We start from the raw sequence: 22,500 nt of genomic DNA, 5'->3' as shown, positions 1-22,500 counted from the left end.
TTGCCTCCTCCTCAGTGAGAGTGAGCAGTGTGTTGCCTCCTCCTCAGTGAGAGTGAGCAGTGTGTTGCCTCCTCCTCAGTGAGAGTGAGCAGTGTGTTGCCTCCTCCTCAGTGAGAGTGAGCAGTGTGTTGCCTCCTCCTCAGTGAGAGTGAGCAGTGTGTTGCCTCCTCCTCAGTGAGAGTGAGCAGTGTGTTGCCTCCTCCTCAGTGAGAGTGAGCAGTGTGTCGCCTCCTCCTCAGTGAGAGTGAGCAGTGTGTTGCCTCCTCCTCAGTGAGAGTGAGCAGTGTGTTGCCTCCTCCTCAGTGAGAGTGAGCAGTGTGTTGCCTCCTCCTCAGTGAGAGTGAGCAGTGTGTTGCCTCCTCCTCAGTGAGAGTGAGCAGTGTGTCGCCTCCTCCTCAGTGAGAGTGAGCAGTGTGTTGCCTCCTCCTCAGTGAGAGTGCAGTGTGTTGCCTCCTCCTCAGTGAGAGTGAGCAGTGTGTTGCCTCCTCCTCAGTGAGAGTGAGCAGTGTGTTGCCTCCTCCTCAGTGAGAGTGAGCAGTGTGTTGCCTCCTCCACAGTGAGAGTGAGCAGTGTGTTGCCTCCTCCACAGTGAGAGTGAGCAGTGTGTTGCCTCCTCCACAGTGAGAGTGAGCAGTGTGTCGCCTCCTCCTCAGTGAGAGAGAGCAGTGTGTTGCCTCCTCCTCAGTGAGAGTGAGCAGTGTGTCGCCTCCTCCTCAGTGAGAGTGAGCAGTGTGTCGCCTCCTCCTCAGTGAGAGAGAGCAGTGTGTTGCCTCCTCCTCAGTGAGAGTGAGCAGTGTGTTGCCTCCTCCTCAGTGAGAGAGCAGTGTGTCGCCTCCTCCTCAGTGAGAGTGAGCAGTGTGTTGCCTCCTCCTCAGTGAGAGTGCAGTGTGTTGCCTCCTCCTCAGTGAGAGTGAGCAGTGTGTTGCCTCCTCCTCAGCGAGAGTGCAGTGTGTTGCCTCCTCCTCAGTGAGAGTGAGCAGTGTGTCGCCTCCTCCTCAGTGAGAGTGAGCAGTGTGTCGCCTCCTCCTCAGTGAGAGTGAGCAGTGTGTTGCCTCCTCCTCAGTGAGAGTGAGCAGTGTGTTGCCTCCTCCTCAGTGAGAGTGAGCAGTGTGTTGCCTCCTCCTCAGTGAGAGTGAGCAGTGTGTTGCCTCCTCCTCAGTGAGAGTGAGCAGTGTGTTGCCTCCTCCTCAGTGAGAGTGAGCAGTGTGTTGCCTCCTCCTCAGTGAGAGAGAGCAGTGTGTTGCCTCCTCCTCAGTGAGAGTGAGCAGTGTGTCGCCTCCTCCTCAGTGAGAGAGAGCAGTGTGTTGCCTCCTCCTCAGTGAGAGTGAGCAGTGTGTTGCCTCCTCCTCAGTGAGAGAGAGCAGTGTGTTGCCTCCTCCTCAGTGAGAGTGAGCAGTGTGTTGCCTCCTCCTCAGTGAGAGTGAGCAGTGTGTTGCCTCCTCCTCAGTGAGAGTGAGCAGTGTGTTGCCTCCTCCTCAGTGAGAGTGAGCAGTGTTGCCTCCGTCTCGACGCCCCGGACCAAGTCAACCCTCACCCGTGTACTAAAGGAATCAGTGATGACTGAGGAATGATTTTTCAGGTGAAAACCGAGACATTTGTAAGGGAACACTGCTGTACGCTGACTAGCCTACGGTATAACAAACACAGCCGGAGCTGAATGCTAGCTAGCTTCAGATATGTTCTACCAGTGCACATGGTGCACCAGTGTTCTCTCATTTACTCCTAAACATATTGACGATAAGAACTTATTGACATGAATATACTATATACCGTATTTTCCGGACTATAAGTCGCTCCGGAGTATAAGTAAAAAAATGTGTCATGAACAGGAAAAAAACATATATAAGTCGCACTGGACTATAAATCGCATGTATTTATGAATGTATGTAGTTTTCGTAATATTTATGAATTTATGAGTATGAATTAACATTTAAAAACATGTTAAATGATACATATTTTGATATATAAGTCGCAGGACCAGCCAAACTATGAAAAAAAGTGTGACTTATAGTCCGGAAAATACGGTAATGTGTTTTCACATTCCATTCCCATCCACTCCGGCTAAATGCCACAGTCTCCCCTGATCCCAGTCAGCCTAGAGGGTGACACCAGACTACAGCCCAATAGAGCTCTCAGGTCTTCTGACACTGGTTTTCTCTGTGTACCACATGTCCAAAAAGAAGAGATTTGGTGAGGCTGCATGCCCATTTGATGCACCCAAATTGTGTCTTCACAGCCAGTTTACATTAGAGATTCAACCTTAGCACATATTATGTTCAAGTCAAGACTAAAAACCCATCTTTTTAATATTGCCTTAAAATGACTAAATAATAAAATGATGATTATATAATGATTGTAGGGCAGTGAAGGTCTGTCACCTTGGGGGGGCTGCCGTTCTCCTCCGGGGGCGGGGCCGGGGGGAGGCTCTTGTTGTTGGGGGAAGGTGGCTCCACATTGTAATGGCGGAAGCAGCAGAAGAACGGGCTGAAGATGCTGCGGCTCCTCTGCTTCTTTAGGCTGCTGTTGGACTGGGAGACTGAAACACAACCACAACCACAACACCACACACACAACCTCTTGTTAGCCTATTATGCACATTTTAGAGACTCAGAATGTTGTTCGTGACACTGTTCGTTCAAAGTTATCGAGATAAATGTCATTTCTATAGTTCCTGTCTGTGATGCCCCTACCGAGGGATTATCTGAACCCTTTAAGTACGAACATCATTACAGTACAGAAGGAACTGTCATGCCTTGTAACAGAAGAACTAAGATGTGTTTACGCAATATATATACATATATATACATTTGAGCTTTTCATGCAATAGGGAACACAGGGACAGAAATAACCACCGTCGGACTGCCCTCTGGGAAGGTAGCCTAGTTAATTAACGCCAAAGGTTCTCCAACCAAGGAGGAGAGACAGAGAGAGAGGGAGAGAGAGAGAGAAAGAGAGAGAGAAAGAGAGAGCGAGAGAGAGAGAGAGAGGGAGAGAGAGAGAGAGGGAGAGAGAGAGAAAGAGAGAGAGAGAGAGACAGACAGACAGAGAGAGAGAGAGAGAGAGAGAGAGAGAGAGAGAGAGAGAGAAAGAGAGAGAGAGAGAGAGAGACAGAGAGAGAGAGAGAGAGAGATAGGATTATTGGAGTGTGGAGTCCCTCCACATTGAAAGCGATGGCTTTAGGCTATTCGGCTGCATACTGTACTGTAGGAATGTGACTGAACACAGCTGCTATTCCCTACAACCAAGCTGCCGCCCTCCCCTTCACTACAAAGACCACCTATCACACCGAGGGGACTGGAGCCTCTAATGAAGAGAGAAACATCCAGTCATCACCATGCAACAGACGCTGCATTCTAATGGGTAGTGACACAAAGTAATTTGCGTCACAGGCCTACATTTAAGAACGACATGCAGACGGAGAGCATGACATCAACATCCACGGCTTTGACGTCGGTCCCTGACTGACGGTACAAAGTCCAAGAGCCGAACGTGACACATAGGCTTCAGTAGTATCCATAGTTACATCATCCGCCTGTGAAGGCCTCGGCCTACTTTCAGTCTGACAACAGGGGCGAAGGAGCGTTTACAACCCTGGAGAATTGTTTGATGTGGGGATAAATTAGGCCCTAATTGCATTTTGGCTGGCGAATGCAATCAAATGTAATGCCGAGCAGCCCGTCCATCGCAAAACAGAGTTATGAGACAGCTTTATGGTTTTTGTGGACTCTGAGTACTTGGTAAAAAAACGAAATAAGAATGCCTGAAAGTATCACGCTAACCAAAAACAGACTTTGGGGGGCTGCATTTCAATCACAAAATTCAAAGTCCCCCCCCCCAGAAGGCTGTACAGTGCTGAATAGGTCATTCTACTGCTCCTTTAAAGGGGCTTTGCTGAGATTTGTTCGATGTAACTGACACAAAATACACATCACAGACGTGTCCCTGCATACATCTTGTTAGTGTACGGGCAATGCAGCCAACCATGTGACTCTGTCAACACAATGACTCATGGCTGTAGCTGAGATGAGGCTGTCTGTGGCCTCCTGCACAGCATCCAGCCAGGAGAAGTCTGAGAGCCATCAGATTGATGTTGAAGAATCCGCTCATGTTCTCTCTGGTCTCTCAGTGCTTACGGTCCAGTCTGGATATGAGACTTGGTTCTCCTCTTGCCAGACAGACATTCTCAGGAGTGGTATTGTTAACCGTATGAAGGAACTCAGGGTTCCTACAAGTTTCAACAAGTCAAATTTAAGACCTTTTTAGACCTTTTTTAGACCTCTTTGGATATAATTTTAGACCTATTCGTGACACCATATGATATCTTTTTGTCATCCTCAAGGTGATGAAATTAGGGATTTCCCTGCCATACAGACAAAAAAGTCTGAAGGATAATTAGCCTAATATAAAATAAATAAGTCCCATAATTACTCAAAAGTAAATGTATTAACATTAACAGTTAACTGTAGAGGGGGCGCTAGTGAGTAGCGGATGGAGTAGACATGCTTTCCAGAGCTCCTCTCTGTTTATTTCTTATTTGTTTACATTTACTGTCTTTTCAAACAAGTTTGCTCTCAAAACTCACCACAACCTGTTTAACGAACTCTACATGTTCCAGACCTGTCGAAAAAGTTCAGAGAATGCCGAATAAAAGGGGAAAAGTAGCTAAGAACGAACAGCTAGCAAGCGCCATGATTAACGCCTAACCCAGAGACACTTCGAGTTGGGCGACAAACTGAAGGGAGCACAGGCGAGCCGTGCAATCCACAAAATGAAATCTAAGAAGGGCAATTTGTTAACTAATCCTAAGGAAATAAACAACCGCTTTAAATAATTTTATTCAGAATTATATACCGCCGAATCTCAGGCTACTAGTGCAGACTTTGCCGTGTTTTTTGACTCCCTCAATTTACCAAAGCTGGATGAGTCGTCCAGGTTAGAGCTTGACTCAAATATTTCAGAAAGTGAGCTAGTGGAGGCTATTAAAGCATTTCCCTCTGGTAAGACGGCAGGCCCAGACGGATTTGGTTGTGAATTCTACAAAGCATTTCATAAGGTACTTGCCCCGCTTCTACTCAGGATGAGGATATTGCATGGGTCAAAATGCTATATCTCTGCCCAACGTCATCTATCCTTACTAACAATGATAGGTCTGGTCCTTTTGATTTGCAGCATGGGGTCAGACAAGGGGATCCTTTGTCTCCTTTACTCTTCGATCTCGCTCTGGAGTCCCTCGCAATAGGAATCAGGAGTCACCCAAATATCAGAGGTATTAGGGTAGGAAACCTGGAAAGCCGGGTGAGTCTTTATGCAGATGACACATTGGTATACCTTTCTAATCCAGAAGCCTCTATCCCTTTATGCAGATGACACACTGGTATAACTTTCTAACCCAGAAGCCTCCATCCCTCCCCTGTTAGATTTCATTAAGTCATTTGGCAACCTCTCGGGCTACACAATCAACTGGGGTAAAAGAGAGTTTATGCCTCTATCTGATGGGATGGACTCAGTTTTCCTTAATGGAAATGTTATCTCTCCCTAGATTTTTGTATTTATTTCAGAACCTCCCAATCTTCCTCACTGCAGCATTTTTTAAGAAATTGAACTCCATTATCCTTCCATTTATCTGGGGATATAAAGCTCATCGAATATCGAAAGCGCATCTGCAAAAGTCAAAACCTGAGGGAGGATTAGGCCTACCCGTATTTCGTAACTATTTCTGGGCAGCCAACGCTAGGGCTTTATCTTATTGGCGGTGGGGTTTCCCTGGGGAGGCAACATCTAACAGTGCCCCTTGTGGCTGGGCATTGAAACTACAGGTGTGACAGGTTCTTCCCTTAATACTTTGCTTTTCTCAGGCAAACTGATTGGTCATAATTTCATTTTAAGAAACTGTCTTAGAATTCTGAATCAGATAAGAAGTGTTAACAAACTGTCAAGTGTTTCTATACATACTCCTATTATGTCAAACCCATACTTTTCTGCCATCTCAGACGGACGGGGCGTTTGCTGTCTGGAGGGACAGGGGACTTGTTACCCTCAGAGATTTGTATATGGACAGTTTGCATCATTCAAACAGTTACAAACTAAATGTAACATCCCTAACTCCCACTTCTTTCGCTATCTTCAGATTAGGCATTATGTCAAAGACAAAATTCCAAATTTTGAAACCATGCCAGAGAATTGTCCATTCTACGCCCTCCTTCGGCTCCCTCCAGACTCCAAACATTTGTTATCTGGTTTTGTGTCCCTGTTTGCCACATCTGTATCCACTGACCATCTGAGGGAAGCCTGGTCTGCTGATCTTAATATTGAGGTGACTGACGACACTTGGAATGAGGGTTTAGCTCAAATCCAATCTTGCTCAATTAATGTCAGGTACAAATTGATCCAATTCAAAGTCATCCATAGACTATCCACTATTCAAACTAGACCAAACTACACCGAATGTATCCATCGGTTTCTCCATTGTGTGACAGATGCAACACTGCAGATGGCTCTCTAGCGCATCTTTTCTGGTTCTGTCCTCATTTGCATAAATTCTGGTGTGAAATATTTCAGTGGTTTTCCGGGGTCTATGGAAGGGACATTCCCCCTGATCCTGAACTGGCACTCTTTGGATGCTCAGAGACTGCTTCAACTATACGCCTGAGTCTGAGTCTGAGTCTGAGTCTGAGTCTGAGTCTGAGTCTGAGTCTGAGTCAGAGTCTGAGTCAGAGACTGCTTCAACTATACGCCTGAGGAACGGTCTGCTATACGCCTGAGGAACGGTCGGCATTCATGACTGGTCTGGTAGCTGCTAAGAAAAGGATTCTATTGGATTGGAAATCACCTCCACCTCCCTGCTTCCAGAAATGGCTCAACGAATTAATCAGTATCATGCAAATGGAGAGAATACGCTTTATTATGTATTATTGGTTATCTAAAAATGTAAAGAATTGTTGATTATATCCTGTAGTGATGCAAGCCTGTACTCTTTTTCTCTTTTTTTCTTCTCTTTATTTTATTTTACTTGTATCCTTGTAATACCTGACAATGTTGCATTTTGGGAATTGGTTGGAACCAAATCATACTAGACATGTATGCCTGGCAGCTTGTTGTTTGTTTGATAGTTTGTTTGTTTGTCTTGTGTATAAAACTGAAAAACTGAAAATAAAATATAAAAAAACAAAAAAACTGTAGAAAGTCACTTCAACGTGAAGAGAACAAAGTGCACAAAATATTCCTTGCAGGACAAGCTAATCAAATGTTTAAGACCTAGCACCTCATTTTTTAGACCGATTTTGGGGAAATCCCTTACATTTAAGCCCTTTTTAGACCTTATAAATCAGATCGCTGGATTTTAAGACCAGCGCAGGAACCCTGTAAACAATCAAAGGTACAGCTTGCTCTGAACGGCCTTACAGAACAGAACTCGTCCCACACAGAGGTTACATAAGCGTTCATACCTATCAACCACCATTGGCCTCAATAACACAACAACAATGTGGCGCACTTGGAGATCAGTGGAGGCCGAAATCGGAGGATGGGCTCATTGTCATGCAAGGCACAGAATGAGGAAATCTACACCGTTTAGCTAAGACGTTTATCCAACGTGACTTTCACTGCAGTGAGTGAATCCATGTTTCAGTATATATGCTCCTAGCGGGAATGGAACCCACAAACGAAGCGTTGTTAGCGCCATGCTCTATCCACTGAGCCACAGAGGACCGATGGTATCAAACCAATGAGATGTAGGGAACATCAATAGTCATGTGTATTAACACCGGCCTCACCCCTGCTAGTGCATACTGATCAGCACTCTGACACAATCATATTACCATAATAGTATTACATAAAGTTATAGGCCTGATACTCAGAATAGTAGTGTTTTGGGCTAGATATGTGGGTTGGGGTGCAGACAGTATATGGGTGTTAACCCTTATCTAGAGACAGACAGTATATGGGTGTTAACCCTTATCTAGAGACAGAGAGCAGTAATAGTTGGTGCATGAGGATAGTCAGATGGGAACTGATTAGAGCCATGGGAATACACGCAGAGAGCATTAACCCCATGAGAAAGGTCCCAGATCAACACACACACACACACACACACACACACACACACACTGTACACACACACATACTGTAAATACACACACACACACACACACACACTGTACACACACACATACTGTAAATACACACACACACATACACAGTGCACATAGCACACACAAGCACACACAGTAATTAGTAATTCCAGAGCCCTGTGGGGAACAGTGTGATGAAAATAAGCAGTCAACAACCTTCTACTACTACAGTCCTACTATTAGGCCTACCATCGCTGCTGACGTCATGACTATCTTTTACATGAGCACTGATAACTACTGATAACTAAATTCAGATACTCTCACAGACAGCAAAGCAGAGGTGTGAAATTGGACACAGGTTCATAAAGTAAGAGCATACTTCATCTAGGAGACAGCGTGAGGGTCCATCTATGCCGCCAGGTGTGAGTTCATTAGGTGATGATTAGTCATATTTAATTAACACTAGAAGAGCCGTGAGGGGTCAGAGCGGTGACCCCTGTGACAAAAATGTTTTTAATATCTTTGCACTCAATCAAATTTCAGGACCCTCCTTTCATGACTTTTCCTAGATATGTGCGTTCTACCACCCAGTATCCTTACATTTCCAAAATCACTTCAGGATAAGATAGTATGAAGTTTTTCTGTCTAGGAGGCAGGCTAAAAAAAGAAGCGCCCTCTAGTGATCTCTGTGTGTAAATAGCAGATTTACATTCTAAAAAGGGGGTCTATTTGACCCCTAAGGCGGCTCTACTAGTAGGTAAAATAGGCACGGCTGTTGTAGCGTTAAACGTTGAGAACTAGGGACGAGCAACATCCATATTGTTCTCTCCAACAGACAAGAATATGTAAGTCTTTATAATAGGCTACAAGAACATGTAGGCCTAAGTCTTTATAATAGGCTACAAGAACATGTAGGCCTAAGTCTTTATAATAGGCTACTTTCCTTGATAGGTTGCAGAAGAGGAGGACATGGTCAACCATCTACAGTAGAAAAGGAGGACATGGTCAAACATCTACAGGAGAAGAGGAGGACATGGTCAACCATCTACAGGAGAAGAGGAGGACATGGTCAACCATCTACAGTAGGAGAGGAGGACATGGTCAACCATCTACAGGAGAAGAGGAGGACATGGTCAACCATCTACAGTAGAAGAGGAGGACGTGGTCAACCATCTACAGTAGAAGAGGAGGACGTGGTCAACCATCTACAGTAGAAGAGGAGGACATGGTCAACCATCTACAGTAGAAGAAGAGGACATGGTCAACCATCTACAGGAGAAGAGGAGGACATGGTCAACCACCTACAGGAGAAGAGGAGGACATGGTCAACCATCTACAGTAGGAGAGGAGGACATGGTCAACCATCTACAGGAGAAGAGGAGGACATGGTCAACCATCTACAGTAGAAGAGGAGGACGTGGTCAACCATCTACAGTAGAAGAGGAGGACGTGGTCAACCATCTACAGTAGAAGAGGAGGACATGGTCAACCATCTCCAGTAGAAGAAGAGGACATGGTCAACCATCTACAGGAGAAGAGGAGGACATGGTCAACCACCTACAGGAGAAGAGGAGGACATGGTCAACCATCTACAGTAGGAGAGGAGGACATGGTCAACCATCTACAGGAGAAGAGGAGGACATGGTCAACCATCTACAGTAGAAGAGGAGGACGTGGTCAACCATCTACAGTAGAAGAGGAGGACATGGTCAACCATCTACAGTAGAAGAGGAGGACATGGTCAAACATCTACAGTAGAAGAGGAGGACATGGTCAAACATCTACAGTAGAATAGGAGGACATGGTCAACCATCTACAGGAGAAGAGGAGGACATGATCAACCATCTACAGTAGAAGAGGAGGACATGGTCAACCATCTACAGAAGAAGAGGAGGACATGGTCAAACATCTACAGGAGAAGAGGACATGGTCAACCATCTACAGTAGAAGAGGACATGGTCAACCATCTACAGTAGAAGAGGAGGACATGGTCAACCATCTACAGGAGAAGAGGAGGACATGGTCAACCATCTACAGGAGAAGAGGAGGACATGGTCAACCATCTACAGTAGAAGAGGACATGGTCAACCATCTACAGTAGGAGAGGAGGTCATGGTCAATCATCTACAGTAGAAGAGGACATGGTCAACCATCTACAGTAGAGGAGGACATGGTCAACCATCGACAGGAGAAGAGGAGGACATGGTCAACCATCTACAGTCGGAGAGGAGGACATGGTCAACCATCTACAGTCGGAGAGGAGGACATGGTCAACCATCTACAGGAGAAGAGGAGGACATGGTCAACCATCTACAGTAGGAGAGGAGGACATGGTCAACCATCTACAATATGGGGTGTTTAAGAAACAGCACTGAGCACCAATGCTAATCGCAACAGACATTTACTTTTTTCCAGCAAAGAAGCCATCTATTCCCAGGGCTAAACTAAGACCAAGCTGACAGTTTAGCAATGCCTCATAAAGAGTGACTGTGACTCTAAATGGGACTTTAAAATAGTATCTGACCTGTCTGGCTTTCTCTCATCCCCATTTCTCCTCCTCCAGCCCTCACATCCCCATATTACCCACCCCCCACCCCTCCCCCACCGGCCCCCTTCCTCCTCCTCTGCTACTCCATTTTGAGACCATGTCTCTATTTTCCCACCTTGGCTGCCAGCCTGCCTAAAACAGCAGGTGGGGGAGACACAGAGAAGGGGGAAAAGAGAGAGAGAGGGAGTGGGAGAGACAGTAGAGGAGGGGAGGGAGGGAGAGAGGGAGGGGGAGAGAGAGTAGAGGAGCGGAGGGAGGGAGAGAGGGAGGGGGAGAGACAGTAGAAGGGGAGGGAGGGAGAGAGGGAGGGGGAGAGACAGTAGAGGAGGGGAGGGAGGGAGAGAGGGAGGGGGAGAGACAGTAGAAGGGGAGGGAGGGAGAGAGGGAGGGGGAGAGACAGTAGAGGAGGGGAGGGAGGGAGAGAGGGAGGGGGAGAGACAGTAGAAGGGGAGGGAGGGAGAGAGGGAGGGGGAGAGACAGTAGAAGGGGAGGGAGGGAGAGAGGGAGGGGGAGAGACAGTAGAAGGGGAGGGAGGGAGAGAGGGAGTGGGAGAGACAGTAGAGGAGGGGAGGGAGAGAGAGAGGGAGGCGGGGAGACAGTAGAGGTGGAGGGAGGGAGAGAGGGAGGGGGAGAGACAGTAGAAGGGGAGGGAGGGAGAGAGGGAGTGGGAGAGACAGTAGAGGGGAGGGAGGGAGAGAGGGAGGGGGAGAGACAGTAGAGGAGGGGAGGGAGGGAGAGAGGGAGTGGGAGAGACAGTAGAAGGGGAGGGAGGGAGAGAGGGAGGGGGAGAGACAGTAGAGGAGGGGAGGGAGGGAGAGAGGGAGGGGGAGAGACAGTAGAAGGGGAGGGAGGGAGAGAGAGAGGGGGAGAGACAGTAGAAGGGGAGGGAGGGAGAGAGGGAGTGGGAGAGACAGTAGGAGGGGAGGGAGGGAGAGAGGGAGTGGGAGAGACAGTAGAAGGGGAGGGAGGGAGAGAGGGAGGGGGAGAGACAGTAGAGGAGGGGAGGGAGGGAGAGAGGGAGGGGGAGAGACAGTAGAAGGGGAGGGAGGGAGAGAGGGAGGGGGAGAGACAGTAGAGGGGAGGGAGGGAGAGAGGGAGTGGGAGAGACAGTAGGAGGGGAGGGAGGGAGAGAGGGAGTGGGAGAGACAGTAGAAGGGGAGGGAGGAAGAGAGGGAGAGAGGGAGAGGGAGAGACAGTAGAGGGGAGGGAGGGAGAGAGGGAGGGGGAGAGACAGTAGAGGAGGGGAGGGAGGGAGAGAGGGAGGGGGAGAGACAGTAGAGGAGTGGAGGGAGGGAGAGAGGGAGGGGGAGAGACAGTAGAGGAGGGGAGGGAGGGAGAGAGGGAGGGGGAGAGACAGTAGAAGGGGAGGGAGGGAGAGAGGGAGTGGGAGAGACAGTAGAGGAGGGGAGGGAGGGAGAGAGGGAGGGAGGGGGAGAGAGAGTAGAGGAGGGGAGGGAGGGAGAGAGGGAGAGACAGTAGAAGGGGAGGGAGGGAGAGAGGGAGGGGGAGAGACAGTAGAAGGGGAGGGAGGGAGAGAGGGAGTGGGAGAGACAGTAGAGGGGAGGGAGGGAGAGAGGGAGGGGGAGAGACAGTAGAGAAGGGGAGGGAGGGAGAGAGGGAGGGGGAGAGACAGTAGAGGAGGGGAGGGAGGGAGAGAGGGAGGGGGAGAGACAGTAGAGGAGGGGAGGGAGGGAGAGAGGGAGGGGGAGAGACAGTAGAAGGGGAGGGAGGGAGAGAGGGAGGGGGAGAGACAGTAGAAGGGGAGGGAGGGAGAGAGGGAGTGAGGGAGAGAGGGGTGTAGAGTGGGTGGTGGTACAGTGGCGAAGGCGGGGCAGCCTATACTTGGGTTTTATTCCCAACCCCCCCCCCCCCCACCACCACCCCCCCCCCCCCCCCCCTCCACCCACCACCCCACACCCCCACCACCCCCTCCACCAAACACCATCCTACACAAACACCACCCTCCACAAACACCACCCCTCCACCAAACACCACCCCCTCCACCAAACACCACCCCCTCCACCAAACACCACCCTACACAAACACCACCCTCCACAAACACCACCCCTACACAAACACCACCCTACACAAACACCACCCCTCCACCAAACACCACCCCTCCACAAACACCACCCCCTCCACCAAACACCATCCTACACAAACACCACCCCCTCCACCAAACACCACCCCCTCCACCAAACACCACCCCTCCACCAAACACCACCCTCCACCAAACACCACCCCTCCACCAAACACCACCCTACACAAACACCACCCCTCCACCAAACACCACCCTACACAAACACCACCCCCTCCACCAAACACCACCCCTCCACCAAACACCACCCTCCACAAACACCACCCTCCACCAAACACCACCCTCCACAAACACCACCCTCCACCAAACACCACCCCCTCCTCCAAACACCACCCCCTCCTCCAAACACCACCCCTCCACCAAACACCACCCCTCCTTCAAACACCACCCCTCCACCAAACACCACCCCTCCACCAAACACCACCCCCTCCTCCAAACACCACCCCTCCACCAAACACCACCCCCCCACCAAACACCACCCCCTACACCAAACACCACCCCTCCACCAAACACCACCCCTCCTCCAAACACCACCCCCTCCACAAACACCACCCCTCCACCAAACACCACCCCCTCCTCCAAACACCACCCCTCCACCAAACACCACCCCCCCACCAAACCCCACCCCCCCACCAAACACCACCCCTCCACCAAACACCACCCCTCCACCAAACACCACCCCTCCACAAACACCACCCCTCCCACCAAACACCACCCCCCCACCAAACACCACCCCCCCACCAAACACCACCCCTCCACCAAACACCACCCCTCCACCAAACACCACCCCTCCACAAACACCACCCCTCCCACCAAACACCACCCCCTCCACCAAACAGGGCTTTCTCTCAACCGACACAAACAACATTTCTGAGATTCAAATGCTGCCAGAGCACATACACGCATTCAAGAAAACACACACAAACACACACACACACACACAAATACACACACCGAAATACACACCCACACACATACACTATGCACAAACACACACGCAAACACACAAACCCACACACACTACACACAAATCTCTCCCTTTTTCTTCCACTGTCCACAGGAATGTGTGTGGAGCGGGTTCGCATGGTAACTCTGTCTTCTGAGGTCCTGGGAATAGAAATTGTTCAAGTGCAACATTTCCCATTAACACCGCCGGCCCCTGGGTCAAACATGAACAACAACAATAACAACAACAACTCTGTTTTCATTCCAATCAATTCAAGGACATATCAGATACACTGCACTCTGTAGAACCCAAGCCTAGAAGAGTTGACAGTGTGCTTGTGCCCGGGCGCGGGACAAACCCCATTAACATCTAGGTAAAGGGTGGTGCACGTTGCTCTGCGGCTCGTCTAACAATAGCTCTCACGAAAAAGTCATTACATCCTCCTCATGGCAGGAGCACTCTTTGCCCACAGTGTAAGTAAGCTACACAGCAGCATCCTATCGTATTGTGTTCTTTGTTCTCGTGCAGACACTAGTGGAAATGTGACCCAAGCACACTAGACTAGGGCACCATGTGAGTGTGTTGTGAGCAGTCGCTTAGATAACCTGATAGTAGGCTCTTCTCCTCAATCACACAACCACAGCCCTGGCTGTCACATGCCCTGGCAGAGCCACAAACAGGGCCGGAAGAGCGGGAAAACGCAGGAAATTCCCAACATTCCTGACAGGAAGAGATATTCACCCCGTGACCCCACCACATGGGAAAAACGCCAGGTTGGAGAGAATATTATGATCCGAAACTTAGCGAAAGATGTAGGAACTCTCCCACAAGGTGACATATAAAAGCATGCGCATAAAGCTATGGGCACACACACTCAGAGCCGGTCAGCATCGTGCCAAATTTAAAATAATATGATACAAAGTTTAAGTTTAGATGAATGAATGAATGAATGGACTTTATTGTCATTGCTACAGTACAGGTACCAAACAACGACATTTAGGAGGGGTGGCTCCCCTGGTGTTAGGAAAGGGAGAAAAAAAAAACTTCACAAGAAGGGAAGGAGCTGGTTTACATAAATAAAGGCTAGATGTGGGTCTTCTCTTTTTTTTGTGGATCAGCATTAGGGTTAGCCTAATCCACTCGTAGGCCTTGTTATAGGAGGCGTGCAACTGCGCTCCTCACAGGTCACAATGTTGGCTGGTTTTCATTCTTGCCTTTGAAAAAGTGACTGATAAGGTGTGTGCACTTTCTGGCCAAAGAGAAACATTCATTGATCAGTTCAATGACAGGGAGAAGGTCCTGAGAGGTGTGAGAGCTATGGGAGGTATGAGAGCAAGCAGGTACAGTAGTGGAGTGGCTGGGGGGTATGGAGATAACTGTGAAAGCAGGGTGGCAGGGTGGCAGCAGGGTGGCAGTTTAGTAATTCAGATGGAAACAAGGTTGGTTTTATGTGGCACCGTGACACATACCAAAATATACAGCAACGAGCCCAGAGGTTTGCTGATTTCAACCACTCTTGTGATTGCTACTTTATACAGTAGAACTGAGATTTGGAACACTGTATAATGTGACCGTGAGGCAGAGACATACATGCATCAGTTTGACTCTAGGTTTAAGCATTAGTTCAAAGCGATTTGCCTCCTCCTGTTTCAGCGATTCAAGAATCGACTGTATGCGCCAGAAGTGGGACCAGCTGTTAGTCTGAGGTTTATATAACCTTCCATGTGAGATATGTGACACATATGAAAAGGGCTGCATATCGGCAAATCTCAAGTAGTGCAAATGAGCAGAAAGCTTTTCTTTTAGCCTAAATGTGACACAGTCTGATGCAATCAATCAAAATGTTCAGACTTTTCTTTGGAAACACAGAACTACATTTCAATGTTGTTGAAAATCACAACACAAACTCGCTAGTCAAGCCAAAATACTACAACGCATTGGATTAGGTGAGTAATCCCCACTGCTACCTAGTTAACTATAACATTACCGTACTTTACATTGTTAGCAGGCTCACAAAACAAGCTGTGTTAGTTGACTAGCGAGTGTGTCATTGATTTTCAATAATGCGAAAATGTATTCACATTTTTCGAAAGAAAAGTCTGATCATTACATCAGATCCCGACATGAGGACCTAATGATCAGACTGCGTCACAAATGTGTTTTACATTTTTGTGCGTATTCCGAGTATTACTTAAGCCCAATGCACACGGCATGCGATGCGATATTGTCGCACGACAACATTCGATTCTCCATTCACACCCACACACTTCGTGTGAATTGAGAATCGAATGCTGTCGTGCGACAGAATCGCACGCCGTGTGCATTGGCCTTAAGTGTTGAAGAGCCCACTCGATACAACAAACAACAGTTTTAGGATCACAATTGTGAATTGGATTCTCTGTCTCGTCTGCTGTCAGCTACTGGTAAGTGATACATGGCTTGTAAAGAAACGTATGTTTTAGGACGTGATCATCTGGCTGAGTCGTACCATAAAAATGGTACCTGATGCCTCCCTGCTTGGCACTCTGCATTAAGGGTTGGATTGGGGGTAAGACCCTGCGACACACCAGCATCATGTCCTACATCAAGCCGCCTCACACTATGGAAACAGGAGATAGGCTCCTGCTCTAAGGGGAGATAGGTTGCTGCTCTAAGGGGAGATAGGCTCCTGCTCTAAGGGGAGATAGACTCCTGCTCTAAGGGGAGATAGACTCCTGCTCTAAGGGGAGATAGACTCCTGCTCTAAGGGGAGATAGACTCCTGCTCTAAGGGGAGATAGACTGCTGCTCTAAGGGGAGATAGACTCCTGCTCTAAGGGGAGATAGACTCCTGCTCTAAGGGGAAATAGACTGCTGCTCTAAGGGGAGATAGACTGCTGCTCTAAGGGGAGATAGACTCCTGCTCTAAGGGGAGATAGACTCCTGCTCTAAGGGGAAATAGACTGCTGCTCTAAGGGGAGATAGACTCCTGCTCTAAGGGGAGATAGACTGCTGCTCTAAGGGGAGATAGACTCCTGCTCTAAGGGGAGATAGACTCCTGCTCTAAGGGGAGATAGGCTCCTGCTCTAAGGGGAGATAGGCTCCTGCTCTAAGGGGAGATAGACTGCTGCTCTAAGGGGAGATAGACTCCTGCTCTAAGGGGAGATAGACTGCTGCTCTAAGGGGAGATAGACTGCTGCTCTAAGGGGAGATAGACTGCTGCTCTAAGGGGAAATAGACTCCTGCTCTAAGGGGAGATAGACTCCTGCTCTAAGGGGAAATAGACTCCTGCTCTAAGGGGAAATAGACTGCTGCTCTAAGGGGAGATAGACTGCTGCTCTAAGGGGAGATAGACTCCTGCTCTAAGGGGAAATAGACTGCTGCTCTAAGGGCCGTTAGGCTCCAGAACCATCGGTTCCCATGGCTACTTTACTTAGCTACTTATGTGTTTTTAGCATGTTGATGTTCTACCAGCAGGTTGTGATGTGCTAAACATGCAGTTAGATGTTTGTAGCGATGTTCCTTTTTACCGCTTAAGTATTAGCAGCTGTTTCGTCTGTGTTTTGATTTAGAGCGCGTCTCTCCGCTATTTGGTTTGAGGTGGACCGACATTCAATCTTCTTCAACGATTTCAATGTATGACACCATAATTTGAAAGCTTACAATCTGCACTTTCATAATCTGGAAAAACACACACACACACACACACACACACACACACACTATCCTTTGCTGAGTCTGTATTGAGAAGGCAGACAGTGGGTAGGTGAGATTTATGCTTTCATGTTCCTGACTCTAAACGGTTTGCTTCCAGCATCTCCTAACAGAATGAATAGCAGTGAGCAACAGAGGGAAACTCCATGTTGTGCATTGTGTCAGTGTAAGAAGAACAGTTACAAATATACCTAAGCTGAAGCTCCTGCTCCTCAAATGAAAACAGATTTCGCAAAGCTGGCCAATAGGAGACAATCCCACCTAGAGCACCAGCAATTATTACAACAGAACGGCTCCTACAACAGTTGGATTCCAGCACATCTGTTTCCAAACACACACAGCGAGCAGAACAAAACAGCTGGGTGGGGTTGGTTTCGCAAAGCCAGCTGAGGCTGACTGTACACACTCTCTCTCTCTCCCAGCACATGCCTTTAGTCACATAGAGGGACTGACCCTCCATTGACCCAGTGGTCTTTACACCCCTATTATTCAGAAAAGGACTTATATATAGCTGACATCATCTTATATAACTGACATTCAGAGTGACGCATGTACAACACTGACAGGGTGACAAAGCGACTTGTGAGGTTTGCCGGGGTTTAAACCCACAACCCCCTGGCGCCCAGCAGCTTGATCTGTTGAACTAATCTCTGACTGACTATGTTCAGAGAGAGACCCCTAGCTCCCGTCACTGGGTGAGAGTGGCCCTCCTCTCCTGCCGTAGTTGGCTGTGTGCGGTTTGCGGTATGAAGCATCGCCTGTCTGCCTGCCTTTCGGACCCTGGGGGGCGAGGCTGCTGTCACTCAAGCACACGGCGGGATGAAGGACGTGACAGGCGCGGAGGAATAAGTCCACCGAGGGCTCCGAGAGAAATAATGAGGGAGATCTGAGTGTTCAACTGAGTTACGCAATCCGAGGCAACAACAGCCCACGCTGTTTAGGGACGCTGGCTGCTCCGGTTGGAATGTCTCTTTTATTTTTCTCTGGGTTTTCAAACGAGAGCTGCGAGGCAGAAGATAAGTGGCTGATGGGGGAACCCTCCGCCACCGTCAGTCGAAGAAAGTGAACGTGGATGTCACACACGATCAACGTTCTCCGTGACCACGCTCACAATGACACATAGGCTACTGTACAATGGTGACTAAAGAGGACCCCGTCCCAAAACGGATATAACAAAGCCCTGATGATATCGCAACAAGCAGCTATAGGCTAATACAAGTATCTTTCTCCTCAGATATAATATGTGACGTGTTCTAGTGTTTTGGTCCGCATGTCGGCACCCAATCAAAATGTTCAGACTTGTATTTTGAAACACGGAAATACATTTCAACCTCACAACACAAACTCGACACAAACTCGTTGGTCAAGCCAACATACTGCAATGCAATGGATCCAGTGAGTAATCCCCACTGCTACCTAGCTAACTATAATACTACTTTACATTGTTAGCAGGCTCACAAAACAAGCTGTGTTAGTTGACTAGCGATGTGTCATTGATTTTCAACCAAGGTATTCACATTTTTCGAAAGAAAAGTCAGAACATTAAATCGGATGCCGACATGCGGAACAAAACTCTACAACTAATTAATGCAGGTCTGTAACTCGCATGGGATTAATATTATCTAAGGACCTCAGGTGATTTAGAAATCACCCCCCCCCACGTCTGTGTTTCGTGTGGCATTCGCACGTGATAAGTGTAAGACTGTATTTTACTTGAATTTACTGACATTATCCCCCGGATATGATGTCAAGGCTCTGTGTAACATGCAGTGCCTATAGAAAGTCATCATACCCCTTCACTTTTTCCACATTTTGTTGTGTTATAGACTACATTTAAAATGGATTAAATAAAACAAAATTGTCATCAATCCACACACAATACCATAATGACGTTAAAACTAGTTTTTAGAAATTTCAGCACATTTTTTAAAATGTCAACACAGAAATACCTCATGTGCATAAGTATCCATACCCTTTGCAATGACACTCTTAAAATGAGCTAAAATGCTAAAATGTCATCAGCAAATCACTGAATAAGTTGAATTGAGTCAAGGATAATAGTTAATGTAATTTTGGAATCAATATAGGCCTATTTGTTTTTATATACAGTATCTATGTAACAAGATATAGGCTATATACAGTACCAGTCAAAAGTTTGGACACACTTCCCCCATTCACTTGAATATAATGAATATAATCATCTATTATACATAATACATATGTCACCCATCTCTGGATTTGAACTTGCCCTTTTTACAAATGTGTAGCAAGATGAGCCTCCTGAATTGGCGCCCAAAATGTTGTCAAAACATTCCTTTATCATTTCGACCACAGCAAAAAAACACATGGCAGAAAAAAGGCGCAGAGGAACCAAAAAAACCATGCAAACGACCCCAAACCACAGAGATGCTGATTCACACGGGACTGACCTCTGTTTTTGGCGAAATATGGTAGGCCTAGGTCATTTGCGGTGTAATTTTTACTTTTAAATTACGGACATGGCAGATCCACAAAGGATTAAGATCACAGGCTAATATTAGCCTTGTGCGAATAGGACAAGAGTAAGTGAATACAATGAACAGCACAGTGTGTGTGTGTGTGTGTGTGTATGTGTGTGTGTGTGTGTGTGTGTGTGTGTGTGTGTGTGTGTGTGTGTGTGTGTGTGTGTGTGTGTGCTACTGCTGCTACTGCTCTCTCTCTCTTTCTCTTGCTTTCAGAGAAACATTCCATCTCCACACACAGCATGTCCCACTTACTGTCCCTGGAGAATCCCTGAGTTAAATAGAGTTCACCCTGAACTGCCGTACAGAGAGACTGAAAACACTCCCTCCCGGGTCTCTTTATCTTCTCTCTAAACTTGATTCACACTGCTCTTCTTCTTTAAATACAAATATTAACTGTTCAGTTTAAGGAAGGATTTAGGGATGCACCGAAATGAAAATTCTTGGCCGAAGCCAAAAACCAAAATGAAGGAAACACTTGGCTGAATACCGAATGCCAACCGGCAGTTTTTCATTTATTTAGCCAATTTTTGTACCATTGCATAAATTAAATAAATGTAGCTTTTTATTCATGCTCGTATGCTTATTCATGTAAAATGTAAAGTGATAATGATAAAAATTACACAAGATATAAAAACTGTGACAGCGGCTGGTGAAAGTCACCAATCAAAATGTTCAGACTTTTATTTTTGAAAAACTGACTTTTGAAAATCACAGACTCGCTAGTTAAGCCAAAATATTGCAATGCAACGGATTCGGTGGGTAATCCCCACTACTACCTAGATAACTAGAACACTACTTTACATTGTTAGCAGGCTCACAAAACAAGCTGTGTGGCGAGTGTGTCATTGATTTTCAACAACGCTGAAATGTATTTACATTTTTCTAAATAAAAGTCTGAACATTAAATCGGCTGCCGGCTTGTTACCCCCTTTCACCAGCAGCTGTCATATAATACTGCGATCCCATTAGTTTCCAGTGATCGCTTAGCTCCCGCTTTCATTTTGAAGTCACGAAGTCTTAGGCCCAATCCCGTTTCCCTTTCCTACCCCTACGGCTCGTTTTGCAGTGCCACTCACTTTTGAAGCCAAGGCCTCTGAACAGAGCCACAAGCCGTAGTGGTTGAAATCTTCCCAAATGAAATGGGACGGCCCTTCAAAACCCCAAACGTAGTCTGAGACATGAATAGCCCTATGGCTCAGGCCTACCCTCAATGGAAACAAGAATTGGGACACCCCCCTACCCTACATGTAAACGCACAAAACCGAGCCGTAGGGGTGAAATGGGATTGGGCCTTAATGTCGGAATCTGCCTCTCGTTGTCGTTGAGAGAACAGATGCCGAACTGCCGACATGTTTGCTGTAATAATATGACTTGGCAGTAGGCAGCCATCACTCAATGCTCGTCTCATTCACAGAACAGCATGGGTTGCTTGCACTGTTTGATCACGTCATAAAGAAAAGTATTGCTTTTTTTTCTATTTTCTGCCGAATAACTTTCGATGCTTCCCTAGAAGGATGATCAGTTTCATGTAGGCCCAGTGATGTTCTATCTAGTGCTGTCTGTTATTCATCCAAGTAGCCACTGTAATATCAAGACTCTGCAGATCTCAGACAGGTTACCTCTCACACAGCAAAGAGGAAGTATGATAGAAAATCATATTAAAAAAAGATGTTCTCCTTTCTTGACGGCCAATTAATAGAGACCTGTGCCAGAATGAATAGGGCACTGTACATAAAGGCCATCCCCTTGTCAGGACAGGCATGTTCAGCACAGGAATCTGACACACACACACACACACACACACACACGCACGCACGCACACGCACACGCACATGCACGCACATGCACACACACACAGTCTCTCTCTCTCTTTCTGTCTCTTTCTGTCTTCCTGTCTGTATTGATCTGTTTCGACAATCGCCCTTTAGCTGGACAGACGCACAATTAATATCCAGTTTGTGGGCAAGAGTGTCCCCATGGTGAACAGCCCTGTTAAAAACAAGAGAAGGGCCTACATGCGCTGGAGACGGGCATGGGCTACCAGATGATTGGCGGTCACTAGCTCCAAAGGGAGTGTCAATGGTGGGGCACTGATGAGGGCTTTTACCCACATCTAGCAACTTAACGCTGAACTTCATAGACTTCAATAATCCAACAAGCCATCTTATGCCAGTGATAATCAACTACTGTAAGTCAAAAGATTTCACACTGAAATATCAGTCTTGCTGTCACAAATGAAGAGACTACATGACCCCCCAAAACATCTAATTAAAGAATCTAATTGAGTGTGTTTGCTTGGGGTGAAGTAATTCCATTTATCTGCCTTGCACTTCAAATGTTGCTACTTTCCTGCTCTCCTTTACTAAACTAAAGATCTGAGAGGGCTTTGATAGGTAAAAGCAAAAGGTTTACTTTATAAAAGGATACAGCTTTCCAGTCCTTTCATGTCTCTAAAGCTACATAGAGCTTAGGTGCTATGAGTTGAGTGCTTGACGTGCTCAAAACTGTGACATTTCACTTACTTAGACCAATGTACCGGTACTTGTTGTAAGTCGTTTTGGATAAAGGTGTCTGCTAAATGTTGAAAATGTAAATGTAGGCTAAATGTAATAATGCATACTAAAAGATCAGTTAAAGGCTAGA

The 22,500-nt window shown here is 47.2% G+C and overlaps 1 protein-coding gene across 2 annotated transcripts in view; it reads right to left on the bottom strand.

The window, feature by feature from the left end:
- ctdspla (CTD (carboxy-terminal domain, RNA polymerase II, polypeptide A) small phosphatase-like a) overlaps positions 1-22,500 on the bottom strand; it is a gene marked incomplete at both ends in the record, with an annotated part of 55,191 nt that overhangs the window by 21,598 nt on the left and 11,093 nt on the right. For both annotated transcript variants that reach the window (XM_080548821.1, XM_080548822.1), the window contains one exon: positions 2,379-2,536. In XM_080548821.1, the coding sequence (XP_080404947.1) occupies positions 2,379-2,536 (158 nt within the window). The remainder of the gene's footprint in view (positions 1-2,378; positions 2,537-22,500) is intronic.

This window comes from Nansenia antarctica (assembly GCF_963989245.1).
Source record: "Nansenia antarctica genome assembly, chromosome: 19".
Taxonomy (NCBI): domain Eukaryota; kingdom Metazoa; phylum Chordata; class Actinopteri; order Argentiniformes; family Microstomatidae; genus Nansenia; species Nansenia antarctica.
Note: the sequence above shows the minus strand (reverse complement) of the source record. Positions and strands in the feature narration are given on the sequence as shown.